This window comes from Chroicocephalus ridibundus, chromosome 10 (genome assembly GCF_963924245.1).
Source record: "Chroicocephalus ridibundus chromosome 10, bChrRid1.1, whole genome shotgun sequence".
In the NCBI taxonomy this organism is placed as follows: Eukaryota; Metazoa; Chordata; class Aves; order Charadriiformes; family Laridae; genus Chroicocephalus; species Chroicocephalus ridibundus.
In genome coordinates this window covers 8,673,490-8,698,289 of record NC_086293.1, presented here as the reverse complement: position 1 = coordinate 8,698,289, position 24,800 = coordinate 8,673,490, and the positions used below count along the sequence as shown (strand labels likewise).

Sequence of the window (24,800 nt, the reverse complement as noted above, 5' to 3'; positions counted from 1 at the left end):
TAATTGCTGTCAAACTAAAGCCAAAGTGTAGATTGCGTAGCTTCAGTTTTAGGGGAGCAACAGATTGGTTGTAACAATGAACTCACACTTTTTCTGAAGACATCAGCTCCTGGGCAATGAGGTAAGCTCTGGACTGGCCTTCTTTCTGTCAACAGCAAAAACCAGAGACAATTAAGAGATGTCTCAGTCCAAGAAGTAAAGCAGTGTTACAGAGCACTTTGAACTGACATATTCCTTCACTAAAAATAGTGACCAGGCTTTTATTCTTTGTTGTTCAGCGACTGGCATCCTGGAGTCCTTTCCATGACAGGGTGTTTCCACAATTCAAATACCAGTAATACAGTATGATATAATAGCTGCTAAGGCAGATGACAGGTTTGAAAAGCACGTTCTTATTGAAGAAAAAGAGAAATTTTCTGTTGATTTTTACAGGTCCAAAATTTGTCAGAGAAGCAGAAATTGCTTAGCTTTCAATAGGCTAGCTTCATGGCTGTTGAGGCTCATACCACTTGTTTAGTACTCTTAATTACATGGAAAAGGGAGTTCTTAATCAAAATGGTCATATTCCAAACTGTTCTGACTGCTGTGAGACCTGTGGAAGCAAATGGGGCAAAGGGCTTTATTGCATGCTAAACAAAATGTCTAAGCTAAATGGCCATAAATATCTCCAGAAAGCAGACAGTTCAGTACTTCAGCAGACAACATTGTTTGAAATCTCAGTGGCATCTTCTTAACTGGTAGGGGTCTTGGAAGGCACAGAAAACTCTGAAAGAAGCAAAGTGTATGGCTCTGAGGTGCAAGTGGCTAGTTGGGGTATTTTCCTCCTATTTCATGACTCGTCCTTATGGTAAGAAATGACCAAAGCATGGAAATATTTACTGAAAGGAATCTACTGGGAAAAGTTTGACTTATTTAGCAGTGGTAAAGTAGGGAACTAAAACACTAGAGTAAAGAAAAGCAGGCCTCAGTGACCTAAAGTGGTCTCAGGGGGGATGAATTCATCAGCAAGACTTCACGACATTGTTTGCTAGACCAGGTAATGCTGGAAACCCGTTGCTTACAGACCCTGCCTCTGAAAGCCTACGGAGCTGAGGCTGGGACTTGCTGAGATATGATGCAGTCCTTTGGTGTAAGAGTCAGATGGGAAATTTGTGGCTAGAAGTCCTCCACAAATTCTGCATGAGGGGGCTGCTAAGGGCCAGGGAACATGAAGCTTAATTGGGACCCCTCATAAAAAGCATTGATAGGACCCCAAACCTAAATTCAGCTTCCCACAAATTCTGACTTCCCAAATCACACTTGATAGATCACATACACAACTGGGTTTTTATACAGCATGTCTGAGCAGTAAAAAATGTCTAAGCCAGTTCAAGCTAAATGCATTATAGACATTTTACTCTCTGTCCCTCCTCCTCATTAACCATCCCTTGGGATACAGGTGTTCTGGCACACGATAGAAGTATCTGAGTTGCTCCAAGTCCCATTCCATCATCACGGTGAACCATCCGCCACCTTTTGTATCTACAGAGGGATCAGCTACTGGATTTCAGGATTTTCTTTCCCTCCCAAAGTTTCTGGTTCATTCTGCCTGCAGTAAGCTGCAAACAGTGTGGGAAAGAATGAAACATTCCCTGAAGTGCTGGAAGCTGAAATTCAGTCATGTGGATACTTGGGAGTGTGAAAAACTCAGTAGCAAGGTCAACTGAACCATAATCAAAGCAATTTCACTGCCCAACATCTGTAAATTAAAAGAGAAATATGTGATGGAACAGAAATTATATTTTTAAGATTCTTCCAGTTTTAACAACTTTAGGTATTCATAACAAAAGCAAGGAATTCAAGCACCAACAAGTGAATTCACCACTGCCCATTTCAGAGGAACCAAGGGCCAAATAGATGTCAGTATTGACTGCACACATGAGCAAAGAAAAGGCTTCTGTTTCTATAAAGATCCCTTGCTGCTCTGTGAGTTTTCACCCAGGAGGTGATGGACCCCAAGGAGGATTACAACCCAATCAATAGTGAATACAACTGAAAAAGTCCTTGAACCGTGATGATGATAGGTTAAACGAATGAGGCTTCGTGTATAGAAAATGAAGTGTCACAGTGATCTTTTTATCATCTTTAGTTTATTTCTGTGTACTTTTTCTGGGAGGCAACTGAAGATTGCAAGAGTCAAAGGAAATACAGATAATGAACTGTTCTTCAGTCTCAGATGTCTAATCCATCTCTCCTTTAGCACCAGAAGTCTGAGGGTATGTCCCCTAGTGCTTTGCTCCTTTTAGCTGATGGGTGCTGACCAGCATGCTTTGAATCACTCACTTTTGGAGAACCACCCTAGAGTTTAATAGAGTGCACTAGAAAGATCTTATAATTTTTCCTTATTTTCACTTTTCTGCTGGGAGAAAATATTTGATTGCCCCTTTCCCCCTGGTTCCACTTTGTGAACACCTCTTGAAAATCATGATGTGCCTCTCCTGGTTGCCCCAACTGCTGTAGGAACACACTAGAGACACTGAGTTTTCTATTCTCTCATTTTCCTTACACAGGCCTAGCAGAGTAAATGAAAGGGGGGTGTTTCTGGCTCACCTGGCCCAGTGCTGCCTGCCCAACACATCCTCTGTGGACAAGCCCAGCTCCCCATTGCCAAGAAGCAGAGTGCATTTCCCCCACATGCCAGGCCCACTTTCCCTTTGCATCCACCCATTGTCGCACTCCGTAATTCCTCTTATGATTAATATGTCTTAGCCAAGAGACAAAACACAGGGACCCCAGTGTCACATGGCCTGTCTAGGGCGATCGACAGTGTCTCTAGGCGTTGCCTGTCTTGTGTTATTTAATTGCTGTTTGTTTAACCAGGAAATGAACTCTGAGACTGACGACAGTGTCCGGAGACAGACTTCTGGGAATAGGGCATAGAGTGGGTGCAGGTCCTTCAAGCATCAAGCGTCAGAAGCTGGACTCTGGGCCTCATTGCATGCCTCTGCTTAGCACATGGAGACCGTGCGGCCATCTGGGAACCCTTGGCTTTCTGCTTCACTGAGTCTTCTTGTCTCACAGCCTCACCACCCCATCCTCCCCAAAAGCAAATGCTTAACAAAATGCTTGCAATATACAACATAAAATTGCAATATATAACTGAAATCTTTCCCTGTTCTCTTCATTCTGAAAAACATGCTGGTGCCAGGAAAGTCACAAACACAAAAACACTTTAACCAGGCTGGGAGCTCATACAGTTGCTACAGCTCAGCTGATAGGCATAACTTGCAAAGCAAAGGTTATGCTGTGCAATCATCTCTCCATTGGCTAACAAAGTTAAGCCCTACAGTCCTCCTCCAAATGGATACTAAGTTTAGTGATATAAAACTAAGACCTAGAGATGACTTGCGACTTGCTCAGAGTTTCTTCTCCAACAGCCGATGTTTCCCAATGTATAATGAAGCACACCACTACCAGAAAGCTTTTGTTTAGAACAATAAGGAACTAAAAGCCTGTGGCTCTTTACGGAGCACATGTGTGAGCACAGCTGAATTTAAGTACTAGTCTTAGGTAGCTCTAACTGAGAAACTTTAGGTTTTGTGTCCCTTTTGTGCTTTCTGATAGAACAGACTTTTGGGCTGAGAAGGGGCAAGTAGTGAACAGTGGAGAAAGGTGGCTAATGGCCCATGCTGAGTGTGCTAATGTGGCGGTTAACTGCTGCAGGATTGCCTCCTCTGTGTGGGAGCAATCCCATTAACGTAGGGATGAAGTCTCCACAGTGAGTCATTTATATGCTCTGGTTTTGTTCCGAGCAATGCCAAGGCATCTGACATGGGCCCTAACAGGCCATGCTTTGATTAGGTGGTACTTTGGTGACAGTGGCACTTGGCCCCTCTGAGCCCAGCGCCAGCTCACAGTTGCGCTGACCCAGCTGCTTGCAGGACCTTGATAAGAACCAGATTGGTCTCATGATCCAGCTTGAAAAATTGTGGGGCTGAAGGCAAATCTGGCTCCATGGGGCCGGAATGGGGTTGTATGGCCTAAGAGCAGCACAAGTAGATCACAGAACAGTTCACTAGAACTGGAGCATTAGTACTGTGCAAACCACTCATCTGGAGTACTCGAGGAGTAACCCTTTGTGTTTCAAAAGCAGGGTAACTAGTCAAGACATAGAAGCAGCAGCTCCGTTCTTGTGTGTGCCCCTGGTTTGCCATGCTGACATGGACAAACTACACCTCTTCGTGTATTTTCCTATACGTGTGTCTTATTTCACAGACTCCTCAGGAAAGGTGCATTGCAGCTGGATGGTAGCCAGCACAAGAGCACTACTGTCACAGTCAGAGGCTGACAGCAGTTTGCAAGCTTCAGCCTCTGAGCTCAGTGACTTTATAATGCCCCTTTTGTAATTATTGTGAACTATATAGCAGTTCACAGTGATGCCACAGGGGTGCCAACAGTAAACGGAGGCATTACAAGAACAAGTGTCTTTTTCAGGCTGGCTCTGTGAATCAGTGAGAGACAAGGAAAAGCAGTCCACATCTCCTGTCTCCCAGACCCCTTCCCTGAAGAGCTAGATTGTAGCTCTACTGGGGAATCTGTGTAATTATATAAATCAAGAGCTGTCCTTTGAAAGGCGTCTGAATTAGGTGCTTCCTCAAGGCACACAAATCTGTCATTCCCAAATCCAGCACGCGTTTCAGTTTTGTGTGTGTGTGTGTGTGTGTGTTTTAGTACGTGAAGGTTAAAGGTTTGCAAAACAGAATGATTAATGGAATCTGGAAACCAAGCCCATGAAGTGGAAATGGGTAAGGAGCAGCAACGGCAGTAGCTGCCCTGCCCGTTGCAAGACCTTTGTGGCTAAGCCTAATGTTCCCTGTTCGTGTGGGGCGCGGGTCCCCTCCATCTGCCATACTGGGATGCTGCCCCCCTTTTCATCCACTGCCTTTTATTTGATACCTGCAAGAAGGGTGGAGCGTCTTGCCTCCAGTGCTGCCTTCTCATACAGCAGTACAGCATTAGGGATCGCTTCTGCATGGAGTTCCCTTTCATGCCCCAGCACACCACCACATAATGGTAATGAGCACCCAGTCTGGCTAGGATTAGATATATTAAATCTAAAGTACTGAATGACTAGCCAGAATGCTTTGGGTTTTCATTGGGATAAAATCCAGCCATATCTGGTCTGAATTCCCCTCTTTAATACCATTTTCCTCTGGTTACGTGCTATTCACCTCACTACAGACTTTCACATTTTGCCACTGGGGTAAGATCACATTTCTTGTATGCTGGCTCTATACAATTCCTTGCAACATATTGCTGGTTTTAGAATAAACTCAACAGTATTTGCATACAGATTGGTTTACTTTTATATTTCCCATACAGTTAACTGGCAGGCAGATCTGTGTTCTGGATAAAAGAAATATCTTTATGTTCCAGCTACGTGCAGCCTGCTCTGGGTGACCCTGCTCTGGAGGGGGTTGGACTAGATGATCTCCAGAGATCAACCCTTACCATTCTGTGATTTCCCCTTTAATTCCTTTAATACTTGTTAGCTGGGTGGGTCCAAGATGGATTTATCTGTTTTTAGCAGTAAAAAACAATCATGAAGTTCAGGTTTGAATCCAGCTCAATGATGAGAGGAAAAATTTGGGGTTCTGCATCCTAGACTTTGAGTATTTGTCTAGTGAGTGAAGGTTCAGACGTAGAAGATAAAGAGAAAGTTCTTATTTTATTTGATACAAGTTTTTTTGGTCCTAACTAGAATCCCTAATTCCAAATTATTATTTTTTTTGCTGTAAGCAGCTCAGATGCCATCATATAACCTTGAGAGCCCAGCACAGAAAAGCCACATGTCACCTTCTGATAAATTGGGAGGGATTTAATTAAATGAACATATATAAAAGACACATGAATAAGAGATGGCCCAGGAGCTCTTCTAAATTAGCTTAGCAGGAGGGAAAAAAACAGTGAATCTCCATCAGTAGTGTAAGTGAAGGACATCACTTTTTATAATATAACCAAGTAGAATCACAGAGGTTAAGAAAACTTACAGCATTCCCTGCCTCTGAGTTCTCTAGATAGTTATCCTATGCCAGTGGACTGAAGAGAAGGAAATAAAGTGCTTATTTAACCAGAAAGAATGGATTTTCACTGTTAGTCTTAAAAAGAAGAATCAAAACCACCAGGTGACTTCTGATGACAAATACTCAGCTTCTCAGGGTCTGAGGAACCTCACAGTGGAATAAAGGCAAGCCACACCTCCTGCTTTACATATTTATACCTGCCCCATTGCAAACGGGGTTTTAGTAATAAAAATTCCTGTAAGAAAATAGAGATGAAAGACCCTCTTTGATTGCTCTTTAAAATAAAGCTGATAATGTAAAAAATACCTCAATATATATTATTGGCTATGATTCAAATTGTTTACAGAACAGGGGTTCCAGTAGGCCCCAAAAACTTCTTCACGCTTGTGTGAATCTGGTCCCCAGGAGAGCAGGGATTCAAAGGAGACAAGCTATTGAAACAATACCAGGAAATGTGTGTATAATTTTTTAAATTATATCTACTTACAAAAATGAGCCTTAAAAAGAAACATCAAAGGAAAAAAATCTGATGCAAACTGGAAGTCTTGCGATTCTCCAGCAAGACTAGGAGAAAGCAGGTTAGAAAAACCAAAGCATGCTGCTTGCATTTTGCTACAGGGTATTCATGACAGTGAAAGGCAGCAGGCAGAATCCAGCTCAATGCAAATGAAAACCATATATCTGAACAGAGAGAGGAGATTTTATCATCTAGGCTGTTTCGTGCCTTTATTTAAACTAAGCTTCCCTGAGGAGGAGAAAAACAGAAATCAAACCAACAAACCACAGCAGATTCTTTGAGTGTGTGTATGCGTATGTGTTTTTTAAAATCCAAATTCAGCTCTTAGTAGGCCAGCCCCAAACAGTTGTTTTAACAAGATTAGCTTATTTCAAAATCCATGGTACTATTTTTGGCTTCCAGACCAACATGTCTCTGCCAGTTCTCCCCAAGTGACAGTGCTGCCGAACTCTTTCATGTTGTACAGCCACTCTGTGTTGTCCTGAGGATTTTGCTCCAAGGGATACATCACTTTATCAGGGAGCTGGACAAGTTCTTTGTGCTTTGTCATTATAGAGACAGGTTTTGACAGGGCAGCTAGTGTTCGCTCGGCACCCTGAAGATTTGCATGAGAAGACAATAAAAGGAGGCGGGAGCAGTAGGGTAGGAAAAACAGTCCTCTGTCAGTCCTCTGTAAAGACACCAGTGCTTTCTGGGACAAGAGCTGTGGACAGATGGAATTTATCCCTTTGACTCTTAATTACAGTGAACTGGCAGCCCTTGTCTCTGACGGAGAATCTGCAGCGTGGGCTCCATGAGACTTTGGAAGATTCTCGTACCGCTATTACTCTGTGTCCAGCATGGAGTGAAATAGAACAGTTAAATATATTGCACCCTTCGTGTCAGAGCCCTGCACTGACTGTTTTCTGTGGGAAATTGGGTCTCCCCTGGCCATCTTTTGATTATTGCCTCACACAGCCTGCAGCAGTGATGCTGAGGCTGTTGCAGAGTGGCAGAAGAGTCCTGATGCTAGGTAGCCTCTGACTGCCCAGATCGGGTGTGTCCTATAACAGATTGGGTCCTGGGGACAGCTGGGACACACAGGGTTTGACAAGACAGTTCCCAGGACCACCTTAGTCTGTCCAAAGTGATACCTGCCCTAGTGAGGCTACAAGAACAAAGATGCTCAAGGGTGTCTCAGTGCCACTTCTTATCTCTAGATCTTTTCTTGGTCCCACAAACAAGCACAGCCCCCTGACTTGGTTTACTAAGCAAGTGGCTTATCCAGGCATGAAATTACTGCTGCTCCAACCTCTTTTTAGGTGTTTAGAGGTCTAGAGACCAGTAGGTTGCAGAGCGGCCAGAATTCCTACAGCCAGAATTATAACAGGCAGATCAGATTATGTCTACTTTCCTGCCCTGCTTCTTGGCAGGGTAAATAGCCACGCACACTAATTCATCATCCAGGTTGGAAATACTGCCTGTACTCGGATGGAGCTGTTTTAAGACAGCTCCCCAGGAGCTTGTGGAAGTTTGGTCCTGTGCACTGTGATTCTTGCTGACAATTAGCCTGGGAAGCAAAGGACAACCAACCAACCAGACCTGTTCTGATGTTCTCTATCAGGCACATGCAGACATTTAGTTTGTGTTCGCCTATAGAGCGGGAAGGTGAACCAGTTAGACTCTGAAGCACATGCTTGTTCTCGAAGTGCTGCCTTCTTCTGTGACAGCTACACAGTGTGGTTACCCCAGCACAACAGAACAATTAAAATGCATGAGATGCAATGAGGGAGACATTTAGAAAACCATCATTTCCTAGTGTCTTGAGTAAAACCCTACAAAATGGCAATAAAATTGGTTTTAGCAGCCTTGAATTTGCTTCCAAGTGCATAGTGATTACATGCATTTCCCTTGTGAACTCAAGTCACAATTTTGTTGTCACTTCTCCACTGGCATCACAACTAAGAAATGCTGAGAAACCTGACCAGCTTAGATAACACACTAGTGTATGGTCTATAAATGCTAGTGGTTTGTCAGCTAACTAATAGAACCGAAAGGAAAAATATTTTTCATTTAGCAGGTAATGTCAGAAATTTAAAGGCTTTTCCCTTTCCAAAACAGTGTGAAAACAAACAACGAAAAAAATATTTCAAGAATCTCAGAGGAAAAAAGATAAGGTTGCTTGCAACTGTTTCATTTGTTTCATGTCAGCAAGGAGATCAAACCACAGTCTGTTCTGGTACCAGAGGCAGCTCAGGACTCTGCAGGGTGGACCTAGAAGTGATACAACACACAGGGAAATCAAAGGAAGCTGTGCTCCCTTAGAGATTAGAGCAACAGCAATTTCATTTGCCCTTCACTGTCATTCCACTTGCAGTTTCATTTTCTGTTTCTCAAGAACTAGTGTCCTGGTAAGGCGAAAATTCTGCTCCGCTGTCTCTACACCAGCCCCTAAATAAAGTTTCACATTCTGGAAATGCCCAAAGAGATCTGATCTTCTTAGAATCAATATACTTCTGCTTCTCCTTGACAGAGGTGACCCCTTACTCAGACATCATTTGGCTTTGGAGGGGCATCTGCACAGACTTTTGCAGGCTCTGACACATGCCGATGACCAGCCACAAGCCATCTACCCTCAGGAAGCCACACGGCTGTGCTGACACTGAGAGACCAGGCCAAAATGAATGGCAGAGAGAGGTGCAGGAAATCAGGATTTGGTCTTTTCCTCTGCAGCCTTAGTTCCTGGGGCTCAAATTGGAAGACTTCAGAAGAACACACGCGTTTGGTGCATGCATACCAAATGGGCTATGCAGTGGGTGCTTGTGCTCCAGAGACACAACATTAGATTGTTAGTCTCATATTAGGTTTTAAGAACACACACACAAAGAAATTCTATGAAAAACAAAGATAAATTTGTGCCTAAAGCAGCTCAATGTCATTTCTTTAACAACTGCGCTGTTAATCAGATGGAGGTTAAAACAGCTTTGTATGGTTTTAAGCTGTGGTCACATTTCCATGGTCGTCTTCATCATTTAAGAACTGTTTTATTCATTGTAAGTCAGTAAAATAAACCCAAACGTGAGTGTATTTTCCCACAATGAGAGAATTTTGAGATGGCAGAGACCTGTTAGATAATATACTCCATCTCTCAGCCAATGCAAAACTGGTCCCAATAATGTATTTGTAATTGTTTTATTCAATGTTTTTTTTTTTAAATTAACAAGATTGCAGCTAAATCCTTCTTCTAAAAGTGAGACCTTTTTCCTGTCATTCAACTCAGGCCATTCCTGCTGGCTATGCTGCCTCCACAGTTCGTCTTAGGACTGCAGTTCTTTGTCTTTGCCACATGCTATAGGGGTAAATTGTTGCTAGTGCACTGGGGGGGAAAGGACTGATGGTTCTGACATTTCTAAATGAGCACCAGGCAAAGAGCAGAGAGAGCTGATAATCCAGGTTCTTCTCCAAATTGTTTCTCCCTCTCCAGGTTTCACACATTCCCCATTTTCAGCTCTTTTACCTTGTTGATAAGGCTGGGGTCACCCGGGCTGCTCTCGTCTTCTGAACTCTTCTGTTCCTCATCTGTTGTGACGACCTCCATTGGTATCACAGAGACTGGGCACACCTTGTAGGGCTCGGTGTAGGCACTGCAGAGAGAAAGAACAGATGAGCTCACTGGCGTTATTCCCAGGCACTCACTATTGCTCAGGCACAACAAATCCACATATTGCCCAGAGATAACCAGTCAGGGAATCCCTGCAGACCTGCTAGGCTTGGAAAGCAAGATTTCTCAAGCTTTGTTTTTTTGCTGCCAGGTTCAAACAGCAACTGCTTAAGCAAGTAGAAGGATCTGAAAGGAGCAGTGGGAAGTTAACTGAACTTGTTCAAGCTTCCCCAAAGGATCAATGTTGTGGCTCAGTTTGGAGCAAAAAGTTCATACTTAGTTGCAATCAGAACTGCTTGGTTTCTCCCTAGTCAACCCTTCAAAATGGATGTAATAAAATCATACTAACATCTCAGTGCTTTTTAAATGGAAGTTAGATATTGTAACAGTGAGGTTTCTGGGAAAACATCAAAAGGATGAGAAAAATATAATTGTAATACCAATGTCATCAATTAAAGCACAGGGTACTCAGATCCCAGAATGCAATCCAGAGTTGTTTCAAGGGAATCTGAATTCAGCTCCAGAAACCCAGAGAAAGCCATGCGATAAGAGTACTGGATCTGGTGTATAATACAGGCCAGTGGCTTCCCAGCATTTCCTTTTACAAAAAGAATCTTTTTTTTTAATTAAAATTGCCAGTGATTTCAAAACCTCCACAAAGCATGACTTAGAGGTAGGTTCTCCAGATGGCGCCTGCCCTTTGCCTTAGAAAGATGTCTTTTATTGCTGATCCAAATATGCCTAGCTCCAAATTCCAGAAGGATCAGATTAGTATTTTTGGCCACAGTATCATTCTGGGAGATTGTATACAGCTTCTACACCATAGTGGCCCCAAGCCTTTTACATTTCCAGGGGTAGGTTCCAGCGTTCAGCCAACAGGGCAAGTCTGTTGTCTTGAGAAACAAAATCTGACATCTCCGTGTGTTCCAGTAGACATCTTAGCCAACCAGGTCAGTCTGTAACATGGGCCTGGCTTACTCAGTGTATATGATTTCTTTAGTTCTCATTTTCTCTGAAGCATTATTAATTTGCTTTCACAGCTCTGCCTCATCTCTTTATTTTTCTTTGATCTCCCACTTGGGGATCCCAGATGTGAACAAACCCAAAGCTTCCAAGCCAGCACTAGAGTGACGGGAGACTGGGCAAAGACAGGTTAATGTAAGTGGGAGGGCAATGAAGAAAGAGACTCCCAAGGCCGCTGACCAGACTCTCATTTCCTTTCGGAAAGGAAACTCCCTACATATCTGCATTCACTTCCAAGCTGCAGACAGCACTCTGTCTCCCATGCAGGTGCAGCTGCCAGCCTTTCTTTTATGCCACTAGCTTTTCCCTCATGCAGAGAGTCAAAGAGCTCCTGCAAGCTGCCTGGTGTATTTGCCATGGCTGGGCAAAGGGCCAAGCAGCGGCACTCTTCCTCACCATTGTCTTCTCTTGTTTATTATTAGTGTCTGCAGTTTTTCAGTGTGGGCGGCATCGCGGCACTTCCGAAACCCTGCCTAGCTACAACAGCAAAGGGGCCTCAGCACAAGTGAAAGCAAGAGCAAGGCAGGTACAGGAACAGCTCAGGAGGCTTATTCATAGTTTAGCCAGTCTCTCTCCTTACTTGCAAAGCCTTTCTGCAATTTGCAGTTGTTTGCCCCAGCAGACGTGAAATTAAGTCCCTCCCTCCTTTTCTCTCTGTCTCTCATAAATGACTGCATTATGCTAATGTAAGAACACATTATAATTTGGGAAGAATGCCTCAGTATATTTAATCTTGTAATCATTATGAATGGCAGTATTAAAGGCTCATACAGTTGCAAAACTTGCAACATTGCTGAACTGTTGCACGGGCTTCATTTATAGTAGGCCTGCAGTCTACTGGTACTGGCTTGCATTTAAAGAGAATGTATTTATGTAAAGAGAATGAATTTAAAGAGAATCCCAAAATGTTATGGGTCTTGTTTGCACATGGGATGGGCAAAAGCATGTTTGTGCCACCCTCTCCATCCTGCCCTTCAGCAGCACTCCAGCAACACTCAGGTCTTCACTTCTGAGACAGTTCTATATTGTAATGGAGCTCCTGGGCAGTAGACAGCATGATACACAGCATGTGTTTTACTCCGATGAACTCACATCCTTTCATCCCTTTTCTATATCTATGCTCTTGTGGTCTCCTAGAAATCCTAGCTCCTGAAGACTTGAACTGTGCCCAGGAACTGGTCCCCATGTGAAGGTGCCCTGGGCAGCTTGGTCTTCACTAAGCCCACTGCCAGGTGCCTGAAGGAAAACAAGGATGCAGGGATAGGTGGCAGATAATTTCTGGGACACAACAGGCTTTGAGAAATTTTATAAAAGAACGCTATGGAAAGTAATTTTAATGCAGGGCAAGATCTTACCCACAGAGCAAACCCTTCAGGTATGCCCAAACAATTAGCATAACTGCATATTAAGTCTTTTATCTTATTACAAGCTGCTGTGCATCCTGTGAAAATCACCTGGACATGTTTTATCACTTTCCAAGAGACTATGTAGGTTGCTTTTCATGTTGGTAAACTGCCACTATTGGAGGAACCTTCCAACTCGATATCTGAGAGGAAAAAATAAACTGCTTTCTGCTTTATTAAGATAATAGAGTCACCAAGATTAATGAAATGTAACCACTGATCATGACAAGAATCCATCTCTAATAATAGGGAAATAGTCACAGCTAACTTCATGCACTGCAGTTCTTCTAAAGCAGTTTAATCTCCATTGATCACAGAATCGCAGACTGGCTGAGGTTGGAAGGGACCTCTGGAGGTCATCTGGTCCAACCCCCTGCTCAGGCAGGGCCACCAAGAGCCACCTGCCCAGGACCCTGTCCAGACGACTTTTGAATATCTCCAAGAATGGAGACTCCACAGCCTCCCTGGGCAACCTGTGCCAGTTCAGTCACCCTCACAGTGAAAAAGTGTTGTTTCTTCTCACAGTGAAAAAGTGTGAAAAGGTTTGCTGGTGTTCAGGGGAACCTCCTGTGTTTCAGTTCGTGCCCGTTGCCTCTGGTCCTGTCACTGGGCACCACTGAGAAGAGCCTGGCTCCATCTTCTCTGTACCCTTCCTTCAGGTGTTTGTACACATGGATGAGATCCCCCCTGAGCCTTCTCTTCTCCAGGCTGAACGGTCCCAGCCCTCTCAGCCTTTTCTCATACGTGAGGTGCTCCAGTCCTTTCATCATCCCTGTGGCCCTTCATTGGACTCTCTCCAGTATGTCCATGTCTCCCTTGGACTGTGGAGCCCGGCACTGGATACAGCACTCCAGGTGTGGCCTCAGCAGTGGCGAGTAGAGGGGAAGGATCCCCTCCCTCAACCTCCTGGCAATACTTTTCCTAATGTAGCCCAGGATACCATGAGCCTTCAACTCACATGTCCAGCCTTCCTTCCCTGACAGCTGATGAGGAACTTACCTTCTGTCGCTTCTCAAACAGCCTATTCAGGGGCTGAAGCTACAGTAGACTGAGCTATCAGCACTGTAGAGTTTCTCAGATCAGCTGGCACCTGGTTGTTCCCTCGTGCTCAATTAAGAAAGGCAAAATGTCTTGGTGTTGCCATCCCCACAGCACTGGGGATGTAGGGTTTGCCTATGAATCTATCAAGTTTAGAAACCCAGTGCCCCAATAAACCCTTGTACTTTTAAGGGCAGCAAAAATACACACAGCCCTTCCTGATCATTGGATAATCAGCATGAATTGGACACAAGTCAACAAGATGGTCTTTTGGAAGCAACTATTTTGTTGTGCTGAATTGCAAGGAAAAAACCCACAACAACCCACAGCCCAGTTTTATTTGTTCTTTCACTAAGTTTATTGTCAAAATCCTGCAAAGAAAATGTCCCTCTAATGGGTCAGAGGATGTAGATAAATAGATCTGTCACAAAAGGATATCTTACCTTCATTTTTCCCTCTTATTCCTCCTCAAAGCCCAGTGTCTTTAAAGACCTGCCATAATAACATCAGTGTTTATTGAAACAACATGGTTGTTCATCAGCTACAGCAGTTTTCTTTTCCTCCCTCGGAGTTCAAATGGATCCTGGCACTTTGTGTAACTTACAGGGCATATCTAAGTGCATGTAAGATGACACCATGCCAAATTCACTACCTTAAACTACACCTTCAACAAGGCTAAGATTTTCTATAAAATTAACCATTATAATTATGTATAATATAGTTTATAATTAAATAACTATGCGTAGATAATCTATAATTATATATAGTAATATATATGAGTCATAAATGTTCAAACCCTTGTGTTTCTTTATTCTGCTAAATGATTTTTAGCTCATTAAATAAACTTACTGCAAACAATAAACTTTAATGCAATGGAAGATGCTAATAAAAAGTGTGGGTGAGAAATAGTCCCAGAGTCAGTAGTATCTCAATAGACACGGTATTCCCCAACTAATTCTCTTCCTTGTAGCAACGATATGGCTGAATGAGAGCAGACTGCAAACACATTATCTGCTGCTCCTCCAGCAATTGTCTGTAATCATTCCAAGAGTTAGCCAGCACAACAAAGGACGCAATGGCCCTTCTGGGACAGTCTAACCTTAAATTCACTGAATAAATGCAGGAGGAGGCAGCGCAACTGAAGTCTTTTATTTAGCACCAGTTATTTTATAATTAGCAGAGCTGCTGATAGGTATGGAGTAGGGAGAAGCTGTCGAGATGCAGCTATGTGATCTATGTTATCTGTGTACCGTCACCTGACAACATGTATTGGTACATCTGGAAAAAGGTGTTCCAGAGTCTACAGACTCTCTGGTTATCCTGCCTCTGTAGTGATATTTACGTTTGACCTCAAAGGAAAAGGATCTGTGGACTGAGAGGAGGATGAAGCTACCAAGGAGAGGGAAGCTGAACTCATCATTGTAATAGCACTGGCTCCTTTGTTAATAAAGTCGAGACACAAGTCTCTACTAACTGTGATCCCTCCACAGCACAGGTTGGGACAAGTCCGAGCACAGATGGTATATGCATGGGAAGCGAGGAGCACTGCAGAGATACACAACACGTGTGAGAGCTCATAGAACATGATTCACAGACTGACAAATATTGTATTTTGTCTAGCTTGATTGTGCAATTCTCAGAGATACTTGCCCTTCTTTTAATTCCATACCTAGCCTTCAAATGACCTTGCAAATTCTACCCCATTCCTCAGCAACGATCACATCAATTCTTTAGGATTTCTAGAAGTTATTCAGTCAGCATTAGTGAGATGTAAGAAATTAACTGTGGGGGATTTAACAGTGGAAAAAATACCCAGCCAAGGTTATTATAATAAAAGCCTAGGAAGACCATGTACTTTTGTTTGCATAATAACACAAATGCCCTTGGCTATATGCTCTTCTCTTGGCCACGCACAAAGGTGATGTCTTGTTTCCTCCTTTAGAGTCACCAACTGCCTCAAAAAAAAAAAAAAAAGAGAAAAACTGAGTTGGTGGAAATCTAAACTTAAGACCTGTCACTTCCACTAGGTGATATAAGACCTCTATACCAGTAAGGATCAGATTGCCTGCAGTTTGCTTTCAATGAATCTGTACATCAAGTGATGCATCCTAAAGAAAGGCTCATAAATCTGACTTGCCTTCTGCTTCATGGTCTATGCTCCATCAGTGGTCATGAGGGAAGAAGGGGAGAGCTCTTTCCTGTAAGGTATCCCTGGAGCTCTCAGTTAATGCTTCATGATACCTGTGGAGTATCCATCCTTTCCATCTGGTGTCTCTTTATAAATCTGAAATGCAGCTGTTTGGGCTGTTAAGATGTGCTGTCAATGTCCCTTCAAGTGACAGTGCAGTAGATCCATCACAGTGTCTATAAGGTATGATCACGTGTGGTGGGACAAAGTATTTCTGCCTTGCAGCTGAACCTGCTCAGACAGCGTAGGTGTGCTAGAAATTTGTTGGTCAGTCAAGACCATTCAATGCGTGTGCAATTCAGCATCTCCCTGAAGCAGCGAGCATTTGTGTAGGGTTCAGACGTTGTGCAGTTTTAGTGCCACAGGGTTCCCTCCATGTTAATCACATGGGAGGGAGCAGGCCAGCGGGAGCCTCCTGTGACTGGACCCATCCCCAGGGCAAAGCAAGCGTGATGTGGCCAGTGAGGACATCCAGATGCCCCCATCTCAGCTCCTGAGCACTTCCTTCATTCTCATGTGTCCTTTCAGGGACGGGGAACTTCTTCTAAAATTGGATTTCATTACTGCAAAATGCACTTTCTGGAGAAAGAGAATAGATGGCTTATCGTTAATCACAGGAGTGTAACATACAGTCACCAGCCAGCCAGTGTTAGCGTCCTTGGAGTAAACTGGTTTCTTTGGGAAGTAGGTTTCAAGATACTATCAGTCTAAATAACGATATGAAAAAGTGCAGCACTTAAGGAACCTCTGCTGTGTTCATATTTGAACCGAACCCATAATTTGTGTCCATAAGGTATATACAGCATCCAAGCTAATAATCCTTAGAGGTCAGGCAAAGGACACCTTGCTTAATGATTTCTAGAAACAGAGTCCAGGGTCCAGAGCTCAGGTTTTAACCACTGTGGCAGCATCCAGTTAATGACAACTGGATTACCGCCCCGCTGCCTCCCTCTTTGATTCTACATCCCTAGTCAATTCCAGGACACAGAAAGAATAAAATCTGACACTATCTTTAATAGGATTTGAAAAAAAAAAAAAAAACCCAAACAAAAAAAAAGAAAAAATAAAAGAAAAAAGGACAGAACCTTTTTTCCTAGAGATCGTGCTAATTTATTTTCTTTGCATCTGTCGCAAACTGCAAATTAGATGATGCAACTTAATTACCACCAACATACTTGAAGGGCCAAAGAACCCCAATTTATTTCCTGAAAATTTCTTATGGTTTCAAAAGTGCCTGCAAGTAAAGATCAAAGCAGTATTTGGTCCAAAATGTCACCACCAGATGAAGAAATCACTAGAAGAAGATAGAAACCACATCCTTGGTCCCACTCCTACAGTGGAACAACTGCTATTAAAAGCTGGTTTTGCCAGTAATTATCAACACATGGCTCACCATATTCACTGTTTCCACACAGTGGGAATAGGAAGTAAGTGAACTCCCTGGGTTTCTGGGGTAAATGCTGACTTCTGCTCTGCCTTTTGTGTGGGACATAATGTCTTTTTGTCTAAAATGTTTCATCCATTCATTAGCAAAACCATGGTTCTGGACTGCTAAAAGACAATTCTTTCAATTCTTTGCAGTGATGTTGAGCTCTGAAATGAATGTTGGTTATGACCCTAAATATTTTTCTGTGTATTGGTGATTGCATTGGCAATTATTTCTCCTGAGTCAGCAAAGCAAGTTTGTAGGAACTACCTATGAAGGTACAAACAGTTATCCTCTGTCTTTGTGGTATGTCCTCTACAAGCATAACCTCCCTGAAGCCAACAGAGTGGTGATGAGCTTGACATATCAAGTCAGGATCAGACATGCTCCGTTTACAAATGACTAGTAAATTGCTGCCATAATCTTCCCATTGACAGACCCCAGCCTGTGCCCATTCTGACTCCTCTGCCACAGGGATCTTAGCTCATAACTGCATAGAGTGTACTGGATGCAGGAGGGAGACCAGAATCTCACCTGGACACAGCTGGGTTATGCAAAGCCCACATATATAGGATCCCCTCCATCCAGTGGGGAGGAGAAAAAAACCAAACCAAACCAAACCAAAACCAAACCCCTCTATTATTGGACCAAATGGATTCAATACAACCTTTTTCTACATGCAATATCCCTATCCCTAGCTTTATTTCAAGTCACATGCCCAGCAGTTACTAGTTCAAACTCTGTCTTTCTCAGACAGTCACGTCCTTATTGCAAAAAATTAAAGTCATATGAACTCAAGGCAGTGACGGTAATTGGAAGAGGCAGTGGGGTACTGAATGACCTTGTTTTATTAAAACTGATTATTTATTATCTTGTATCCATTTGTAAATTATTTTTTAATTCATTCTGCAAAAGGAAGGCTCATTACTGAACGAAATTAAAGTCCAAATGCATTTAAAGCCAATAAAAGGAAATGCTTATTAGTGCAGCATGTGTTTAGCCAGTCAGTTCCATGCTATGGCAGATCATCAAGGCAAATATTGCAGCTGAAGACTGAAAAGGGCAGGAAAGACATGATGTCTGCTAATAACATACGCAGCCTGACAAGGCAAGGGAACCCAGGGATAATCACATTTCACACTCCGAGGCATAAGCTGTTTGCCTGCCAAGGCCAGAAAGGAGTTCTTCCTCATGCCACAAATGTTTCAATTTGAATTTTGCTCTTTCTTGCAAAAGAAAAAAAAATTAGTGTGGTGCAGGATATAGCAGAGGAGAAGAGGATTTTTGGTCAGGTGCATAAGGCTTTTGCTCTGTTCTGAAGAACTTTAGGGACAAAACTCTCCCACCTTCAACCACTGCTGCTGGAGGTGGTATGAGAGAGAGAGCAATGGTGCTGGTGCAGGCCCGGCTCTGGAAGGCAGCGCAGGCAGGGGCTTGGGCTCCATCTCAGGGCATGTCCTCTGACCCAGCCTGGGGCAGCATAAGTAGAGGAAGGATCAGAGAAAGCCTGACAGTGAGGTTTCACTAGCCATGTCCCAGATGGGCTGCTCTTGCTTTGAGGCACCTGCAGAAACCTGCACAGCCAACCCATATTTCACCTTGGCATGCTCCACTGTCTGAGAGCACCATTCCCGTCCCCAGTCCTGTGGCTTTAAACCGCTAGAAAAAACAAAGCAACAGTAAAAGCTGGACATGCCTGGAAACAAAACACGGCGTCCTTGGGCCTGGGACAAGTGGCACACCCCCTCGCTGCTCTCCCAGGCATGCCGGAGAGGCAGTACGCGGTGGCGGCCTCGGCTTGTGCTCAGCCTGGCCCTCCGGCCCTTGTCCTGCATTTCCTGTAAACAGGGAACACTTCCTCCCCAGAGATGACCTGGCAATGAACTAGCGAGGGCTGACGCTCAGCCGCACCGCACCCAGCGCCCCACCATGCCAGAAGGTACAATGGGGTGGCTGATAATACATAATAGGTTATTAAAGGCAGCTCTGCCCTTTATAGACTCCTTTGAGCACATTATTTACATCGCATGTCAGCCACCACAGAGCTTTTACTTTCATTAAATCATTAGCTTCACAGGCACTTAGAACTCTTCTATCCAACAGCATCAGAAGAAGTTTTCTTTAAGGCATCATCACAACTCTTCTTATCCTTCTCTTTTTCTTCTTTCCCTTGCTAAATCGCAGCCCTGTTGTTCCCCATCTCTGGTAACCTTTTGCTATGTTGAATCCTTGCAATGCTTGGAAACCTGAACCAAGATGGGCAAAATGAAGACCTGAGTGCTTGGCAGTGACAAAACTCTCCATTTTGTGCTATGAAATTCATCTTCCTTCCCAGCCCATGTGGGCCATACATCTGCATCATGATGAAACTTTCCATACTGCACATCTGCCAAGGGACAGAAGATAACAAGGAAACATCCACTAATTATCAGGATGAGTTTCAAGTGATTGGCTGAGCAATCACTAGTCACAGCACAAATGGCCTCCAACAATGAAACCACTCGGCACTTTTGCCCTATTCCCCTCTATAAAATGACTGATCTTAGTGACAGTCCGACTTTGGATACAGTGGTGTAAAACTGGGAGGAATTCACCCTGACCTTAGTGGAGTCACTTTATATTTACATTTGTGATCTTTGAGCAGAATAAAACCCTCTGATTTCACTCTGAACCCTCTGTAGGACTTATTCCTCTTATAAATCAGTGACAGAATAAGCCAACCACCTAGAATTGCATTAATAAGGAGAAGGGAAAGATATCTCCTGTAAGAAGTGACCTGCAGCTAGTCACCTGATGGTCATCTTGGAGTATGAGAAGTACACCCCTGTGGGGAGACCACTATATGGGAAGAAAAGTTGAAACCCCTGTCCTACTACAAATTCTTTGTTATTATCTCTGGCATGTTTCTTAACTTCTTTGTGCTTTGGCTGTCATTTGTGTGAAGTGGTTAATCCCGGAGCAATGTCATGTTTAAAATGCAGGTAAGACTGAAGGCTTTGGACGCTGTAGGTTCCTACCAGCGTCTAAACCAGAACTGCTCCGTCCATCTCCCTTGGGGCACAGTTTTGCTTCTGTTCTTCCTGTTGACTGCAAACTAAAAGGGATTTCACTATCAAGGTGCAGTCCTTAAGTCAAAGAGGGATGGGTACCCCCAAGATCATGCCCATGCTTAAGTTAAGGCACAGAGTAATGTTTACATTCTTGTAGCCAAGCTGAGATACAGAAATCTACCCAGAACCATTTAACAGTCATGTTTGATAGTGTTGCTGTTTTCTGCTGGGGGTGGGGGTTCTTGACTTACGGGCTCTCAGTTGCCTTCAAGCAGCCAAGCTGGCGTGATTTCTGCACAAAGGCACACACTGGAGACGAACACCAACAATGGAAGATTTAGGCAGTGCTCATTGCCCTAGGAATCGCAATTTATAAAAACAAGTTGCAGATAGACACTTCAGAAAAAGGTCTGCATAAATCATTCCGTGGGATTTTTGCAAATGGAGCTAGGCAGAACAAGGGCATGTTTGTAACACACAGTGGTCTCTCCTGGAGATGCTCATTGTTGGTGGACTGGTTCTGCTGTCTTACAAGCATAACAAAGAGTTTTAACGTTTTACATAGGGAAGAATCTGGGTCTAGATGTGTTTCATAGCTGCACAACAAGGTTATTGACGACACTGAGCTACACAGAACTAAATACCTGTACGAGTCCTGTTCCTTAGTGTCTTTAGGTTTGTACAATAGAGCATCGGTTCTGTACTTTTGCACATATAGTCCTGAAACTCAGAGCAGAGCTGGGACTATGCTATTGACTCTGGAATCTAGCCTGGACTGAGATGTGATTAGGTGTCAATTAGGCAAATGTGATCACTGCAGCAGTGAAGGGATCCAACTCATTAAAATCCTTTCAGAAGATCCTGCTTAGCATAATTCTTAAGTGATAATAGAAGTGGAAATTCAAAGGAGGATGCCAGCTTGGAAATGGTGCCAGTGAAACACAAACACAAGACTGAACTTGAATCAGTCATCATTTGCTGAAGCCAGAATTTGTAGTGATCTACTTATTAATAGAAATCTAAATTCTTGGCACCTGATTCCAAAAGACAGCAGAACCGGTGGAAGACAGCAATATAAACGGCATGAGAACTGTCAGCCCAGGGAGCTTGTGTAGTGATGTGGCCAGAAGCCATGGCCCAGTTATGACAGCTTGAAGCAGGAATACAAGAGTCAAGAGCTGGCCCTCATCAAGCAATTTTCTGTGGCTTAATCTTGCTTCTATCTCTGTAATAAAGTGTTCTATATGCAGGCAGATTTAGGATTTGCTCCACATTTACTGATTCACTTTCCAGGGGGCAAAGCTCTTTCTCTTTGTATGTGTATGTTACAGTCAGAGATCTGGCAACATAGCTGTGGTATGGAGAGTCAGGCTGTGCCTCCACTGCCGTTTGACCAATAAAGCTCGGGTGCGTGGCCTGGGTCCTCAACCTGAGACTAGCTCAGCACCAGGAAGGCAAATAGGTTTTGCCCACTTAGCTGTCTGACTGGGGTCAAACAAGCCTCTGGAACAATATAGAGGATGAGGACATGGCCAAGGTCAAGGAGGAGGATGGGGCTAGGCAGTAGTAGAACAGATCAGCTTAAAGTGACGACACCAAGCTGAGTGGTGCGGTAGACAGGCCAGAGGGATGGGATGTCATCCAGAGGGACCTGGATGAGCTAGAGAGGTGGGCCTGAGCAAACCCTATGAAGTTCAACAAGGCCAAGTGTAAGGTCCTACACTTAGGGAGGGACAATCTTCATTATCGATACAGGCTGGGGGATGACATGATAGAGAGCAGCCCTGCGGAAAAGGACTTGGGGGTACTGGTGCATGAAAAGCTGGACATGAGCCAACAATGTGCGCTCGCAGCCCAGAAGGCCAACTGCATCCTGGGCTGCATCAAAAGAACTGTGGCTAGCAGGTCGAGAGAGGTGATTCTTCCCCTCTACTCTGCTCTCGTGAGACCCCACCTGGAGTACTGTATCCAGCTCTGGAACCCTCAGCACAAGAAGGGCATGGACCTGTTGGAGTGGGTTGAGAGGAGGGCCACGAAGATGATCAAAGGGCTGGAGCACCTCTGCTATGAGAACAGGCTGAGAGAGCTGGGGTTATTCGGCCTGGAGAAGAGAAGGCTACGGGGAGACCTCATAGCAGCCTTCCAGTACCTGAAGGGGGCCTACAGGAAAGGTGGGGAGGGGCTGTTTGCAAGGGCACGTAGCGATAGGACAAGGAGCAATGGTTTTAAGCTAGAGCAGGGTAGGTTTAGATTAGCCATTAGGAAGAAGTTCTTTACAATGAGGGTGGTGAGACACTGGAACAGGTTACCCAGAGAGGCGGTGGAGGCCCCATCCCTGTTCTCTGCCCTAAACAATCTGGTCACTTATCACTGAAATGAAAATCAGTATCTTTAAGTAGGGAATGCTCCAAGACTTTCCAACAAATCTTCCAAATTCCCATCACGGTCCCATTTTCTGAAGGCCCTGGCCTGTCACACAGATTTCATGGTTCAAGTGATGCCATGTTTATCTATATGAAAAGTCCTCAGTTACCTTTTAGAATAGCATCCTGCTATAGTCTTGCTCTTTTTTATGCCTTGGAGCTTTTTGGTTGAATGGTCATCCCATTGACCTAGCTTCCATCTGAGATGCTTACTTTTACACAGACTCTGAAAGTCCAACATGCTGAACTCCTTCACAGCTTAAAGCAGTGATGAAAAATGTATTTTATCTGCTACATGTAGAATGTAAAACTCTGATTACTGCAGGATCTGGACTGTTAGTTCAGTTTGTAGAGGACTTTACCAGGAGACAGCTGTTTTTCTTTCCTGCAACATCTGAAGCTTAGAAATTTATTTTTAAGCCTCAGAAACCTGAAAATAAATTATTTAAGATGTTCTAAAAATGAAGCAGAACTGTGTCCATTTTTGGGTGCCCTGAGACCAAAACCTGTGGGTATTTCTTTCTCCCTGTGGCTGGTGTTTTAGGCACTGGGTTGTGAGAAACTCAAAATCTAACTCCCAGTGCTGACTGATTCAACGTGATCTGGGACAAAAACCAGATCGTAGACCTGGGAGAAGCAGAGGCTGTGTTTTCTATATCTTAGGCTAGAGCATATAGGGCTTTCCCTTAAACTTTGTCAAAACAGATATTTTGTTTACATAGAATGCTTTTGTGAATTTTTCCCTTTCTGAAAATGTTTCAGCTAATTCTATTTTCAGGTGCTAGCTTGAATTATCAGGGCAGTCAAATCATAAACAGCTGTTCAGATCCTCAGAGGTACAAATCAACAGAGCATACCAATGTACCCCAAATGAGCGTCTGGCATGGTATTGGTTTCTCATCCAGATCCCACTTATATAGTCACTTTTCCGACTATGACACATTTACCAATTTTTTCTGGCAATGAGTTCTGGATCCAGTTAGAAAAAGATGATACACTTCACTAAAAGAAACTGTCTGATGACATGGCACATATCATAGATCGGAGATCGGGAATATGTTCCTGATTATTCTTTCTTTGTTTATTTTTGGCAGAGTAACCTAGTCACTAAAACTTGGAACCCCAGACTTTATGTTCTATTTTGATTTTGTTGCCAGTTCGTTATTCCACACTTTCCATGGAAAATACTCACAGTAAGTTCAACATAACGAATATCATGCTGCCCTGCAGGACTCTTAAGATGGAAGGGGAGTTGTCATTTCCCTGTACTAGCAGGATCAGCTGCTTTATCAACACCATGCAGCCAGGTCTGGGAACAAGCCAGGGGGAAAATGCAGTGAAGCTAGGATCAGAAGGAAACCTGTCTAGATGACAATAGTAATATTCCTTATTAAAAAACAAAACAAAACAAAACAAAACAAAGCAAAACAAAACAAAACGAAGTATTTTTGACTGGAGTGAGACTTAACAAACTCCTCTCTTGCCACTGTCAGCATTACTCAAGCTATCTGTTGCTAGAGCCACAAAGGAATTTGTACAGATTATACAGCCTTTTTTGTTATCAACCAAAATATCCTTCACTCTTGAGGGCCAGTTTCATAGATGGTCAGCCCTGGCCTAAATCTCTCCAACACAGACTTTCTGAAGCAGTGGTAGTTTGTGCTAAATGTGTCTTAGCCTCATGCTAAGGTCCCCAACATCATTTCACTACTAGAAAAGAGTTGGGGAGTTTTAGATAGCAGATCCCTTGAAATATGAGCTGGAAACCGAGCTGTCTGTTGCTCTCAGGCCAGCATATGCTTGTTCTGTCATTTGGTCGTGGGGTAGGAAAACACTGAAGAATGCAATCATCTTTTTCCTGCATCACTGTAATTGTGCTGCTTAGTGTTGGTGCTGCAAGGTCCAGTGACCTCCAGCAGCGTGAGGGAGACTGCGTCCGGAATGCTCTCCCCTGTACAAACACAAGTCCCAAACAAAGCAGTGCCCAGACTCTTAGGTTTTAAAGTTCCTGAGCTCCTGCAAGCTGGGCG

At 43.6% G+C, this 24,800-nt stretch overlaps 1 protein-coding gene across 3 annotated transcripts in view; it reads right to left on the bottom strand.

Annotated features, from left to right (window-relative positions):
* Positions 1-24,800, bottom strand: part of FGD5 (FYVE, RhoGEF and PH domain containing 5) — a 103,853-nt gene that overhangs the window by 53,092 nt on the left and 25,961 nt on the right. For all 3 annotated transcript variants that reach the window (XM_063347883.1, XM_063347882.1, XM_063347881.1), the window contains exons 3-4: positions 10,076-10,202; positions 87-145 (exon numbers count right to left, since the gene is read on the bottom strand). In XM_063347883.1, coding sequence (XP_063203953.1) covers positions 87-145; positions 10,076-10,202 — 186 coding nt within the window. The remainder of the gene's footprint in view (positions 1-86; positions 146-10,075; positions 10,203-24,800) is intronic.